This window comes from Antrostomus carolinensis, unplaced genomic scaffold (assembly GCF_000700745.2).
Source record: "Antrostomus carolinensis isolate BGI_N321 unplaced genomic scaffold, ASM70074v2 scaffold18904, whole genome shotgun sequence".
NCBI lineage: Eukaryota > Metazoa > Chordata > Aves > Caprimulgiformes > Caprimulgidae > Antrostomus > Antrostomus carolinensis.
Window position 1 is genome coordinate 1 of NW_010310308.1, and position 3,756 is coordinate 3,756.

Genomic DNA, 3,756 nt, shown 5'->3' on the forward strand with positions numbered 1-3,756 from the left:
TTTTATTTTATTTTATTTTATTATTTTTTTCAGTGAGTATATAAATTCCCTTCTCCCCCTCCAAGGACAGAAGGGGTTGTGCTTTTCCTGGCATTAATATCTCATGTTTCTTTTGTCTTTCTAGGCAGTGGACCCATCCACTGGACGGGAGACGGCTGGGAATTCAAACTTTCCGACCCAGATGAGGTAAGATGCCCTTGGAATTAAGTGCACAACCCAAATTCCTTTGAGATATTGGTGTGGATAACCCTCTCCTCCTGCCTTCAAGGCTGAGATTTGGGCAGTCACGTTGGTCTGGTTTCAGGTGCGTGGAAGGGAAAAACAAGAGATTAGAGCCCAGATGAAAACTTGTGAAAAACTGAGCTGCAGTAACACCAAGGGAGCAGAAATTCGTGTCCATGGTTGGTGGGAAGTCGCTGAAACACCAGAGAAGTGTAGTGCCAAAGCTCTTCCAAAAGGTTGGATGAGGCTTTGAGGAACCTGGTCTAGTGGAAGGTGTCCCTGCTGCTGGCAGGGGGGTTGGAACTGGATGAGCTTTAAGGTCTCTTCCAACCCAAACCATTCGATGATTCTATGAAAAAGCACGTGTATAGGTGAGAGGAGAGGGTTTTCACTGATTTTGGGGAACAGATGGGACTTTGCTTCCCTTCCCTGACTTCTAGATCCTCATAGAGTCCTCTGCAATGTTCTACCATAGCATGGAGCTTGGTTTTCCCAAACTTTAATACTCGTGACCCATCCTAGTCCATCTTAAAGACGAGGAAAGTCCTCTCTCTCTCACCACTTGCCAATGGCTGCCCAACCAAACCAGACAGATATTTTTCCTTCCCTTCCCTACGACGTACATCCCACCTTGACTCTTCCCACCCCTTTTCCTAGGTGGCCAGGCGATGGGGCAAGAGGAAAAACAAACCCAAGATGAACTACGAGAAGCTGAGCCGTGGCTTACGTTACTACTACGACAAGAACATCATCCACAAGACGGCCGGGAAACGCTACGTCTACCGTTTCGTCTGCGACCTGCAGAGCCTTTTGGGTTACACACCTGAGGAGCTCCACGCCATGCTGGATGTCAAGCCAGATGCTGATGAGTGACGATATCCAGCTGGAGCATCAAGGATCACACCCCGTGTTCATTTTGGAGAGTCGATGGGACTTCTTCTGTTGGTTCTTTTTTTTAATTTTTGCTGTTATTTTTGTTGTTTTTTTTTTTTAATTATATTTTATTTTTTTTTTAAAGAGCGACTCAGATTTGATACGTTGAGGATGTTGGGCGAGAGGTTGGTGGAAGAGGCAAACTTTTGGCTGAAAAAAAGAGTTTGGTTCAGAGAAGGATGGGCTTATTTTCTTCTTTTTTTTTTCCTGAAAGCTCCAAGACAGGCTTTTTTTTATTTTTTTTTGGAGAGGGGTGAAATTCTGAGTTTTAAGAAAACCAGAACAATGTAGCTCACTTAAAAAAAAACCCCAAGAACCCCCTCCCCATCTCTTGCTGTCTAAAAAAACCTTATCACACAGATCCCTTCGGTTTTTGTGTTATCACACACAAACTGAGAGTTCAGGAAGCGACAATATTCCCGAGGATTGGAAGATCTTAAACCTTTTTTGGGAGGGAAAAACCAAAGTGGATGAATATTCCTTCTTCAGGGAGGGGCAATATAGGAAAAAAAAACAAACCAAACAAGGACTGTTTGATGTTCTTGTTACGTCGCCTTTCTGTCGATTGTCTTCTACAAAAGACAGAATTTTTGCTAGGAGGGATCAAGACTTTTTTTTTATAAATTTTTTTTTTTTTTTTAGAAATTTGTTAAAAATTTTATTTTATTAAATTTTGTGCCAGTAATTTTTTTTTATTATTATTTTTTAAATTTTAATTTTTATTTTTAAATAGTCTTAAGCTCTAAGATGGTCTCAGTATTGCAATATTGTGTGTGTTTGTTTCTGTTATGCCAGCAGAGAGTTTTATCACCGTGAGGAAAAAGGAAAAAAAAACCCAAAACAACAACCCCCCCCCAAAAAAAAAACCCAAATTAGCTTATGTAGACCCCACTGGAGACTCAGCATTTCTGAATCGTATGTGAAGGAAAATTTAACTCCAAACTGGTTCTTAGTGATGCTGCCTGGGTTGTGTCGCTCTTATTTCCAGTCCCACACGCTTTTGCTGATAAAGCTGGTTGAAATTTCTGCTTTTTTGGGTTCTTTTTAAAAGGGGCCTTTTTTTACGACTGCGTTTTGTGCACAAAACCCCATGGAGATTTGAGGGGAAAATGTCTTTTTTGTGTTTTCTGAATCACTTTTTTATTTTCTCAAGGAACATTTTGGTGCTTTTAGAAAATTTGAGGATTGGGTTTTTGGTTTGTTTGGGTTTTGGGGTTTTTTTTGGTTTCTGCGTTTTTCCGAATCACTTTTTTATTTTCTCAAGGAACTTTTATTTTCTCAAGGAATTTTGGTGCTTTTAAAAAATTTGAGGGTTGTTTTTTTGGTTTTTGGTTTGGTTTGGTTTGGTTTGGTTTGGTTTGGTTTGGTTTTTTGAGGGGAGAAATTCCCACATTTTCAGTGTGGTAAATCAATACAAAATTGATTGGGGGGGGATTAAAAAAAATCCGGAAAAAAAATGGACAAACCAAAGGGAATTGTTTTTTCCTTCCTGTTTCAACCAGCTCTATCTTTATTGCTGTATCTTTTCACCAGCCTGGGCACACGTAGAAAGGAAATTGTCCTTGCAAATGGGTTCTTTACTGCTTGATCCTTCAAAAACCTCTCAGGGTGTGATTAACATGAAGCATATGACCGGTGGCACCGGGATAAACGAGAGGTCCATGCAACTCCAACTGTTAAATGGGGTTTTTTCATCCCTGAGAGGCACTGGGTGTTTTCTTTTTCAAGACAGTATTATGTGTTTGAACCAAAAAGACCTTCTTTTTGTGTTGTTTGTGTGTGTTTCGGGTAGTTGTGTTCGTTACAGAGACACTGTGAGATGGTAGCGGTGGGGTGAGGTGAGGAGAAACTTTCCAGAGATGCTGGTTGGGTGATGTCTGTCTGATATATCAGGTCATCAGGGTGGGATTCTGTGAAATATTGAAATATTTGGGCACGTAACCCATCGTACAGGGGTAGTGTTGGATGAGGAGCTCAACCCCAAGGCAAGGTGATGCTCAGAGGTGCTGGGTTCTCCCCTGTTTCCTCCAGAGCTTGGGAGGATCCAACACCTTTATATCTTTACATGGTCATTTTGGGGTAAATCAGCCCCAAAATTGTTGATTGCTTGAAAAAAAAGGTGATGGTGGAAGGGAAATGAAGGGGGTAGGAGGGAGCTCCAGCCAGGAGGGATGGAAGCAGATGGTGGTTTAGGTTAAGGGAGGTTGGGGCTGCGCATCATCCCACTGAATATATGGAAAGAAAAGGGTGGGATGGATGGAAAAAAAGGATATAAAGGGATGAAAAGAAGGTGAAAGGAGCATGGACCAAAGGAGGAAGGAGACACTGGGAAATTAAACTTCAGCTCATCTCCTCAGGCAGCCAGGGAGGATGGGAGAAGCCAAACCTGTGTGTTCTCAGTGGTTTTGGGAAGATGGTTTAAAGGTTGGAAAGGGCGATTGGTGGAAAGCAGCTCTGGGTTTTTTTTAGAAGCAGCCCCTGGCTGGAGCTTCTCCATCGTTTCTCGCGGCCGTTTGCCATCCCAGCTCACAGCTCGTGTGCAAGTGCAGCAGCAAAAACACAGTACAGTCCTAGAGACATCAGGTTCATCAGTTCCTGTTT

The 3,756-nt window shown here is 42.1% G+C and overlaps 1 protein-coding gene across 1 annotated transcript; it reads left to right on the forward strand.

Moving 5' to 3' along the window:
* Positions 1–124: 124 nt before the first annotated feature.
* On the forward strand, positions 125–1,095 carry LOC104523715 (protein C-ets-2; the record flags this gene model as incomplete). The annotated part of the gene is made up of 2 exons (XM_010166388.1): positions 125–186; positions 880–1,095. Coding segments are annotated over 2 exons (278 nt in total), but the record flags the coding sequence as incomplete, so codon positions are not given.
* Positions 1,096–3,756: the final 2,661 nt, after the last annotated feature.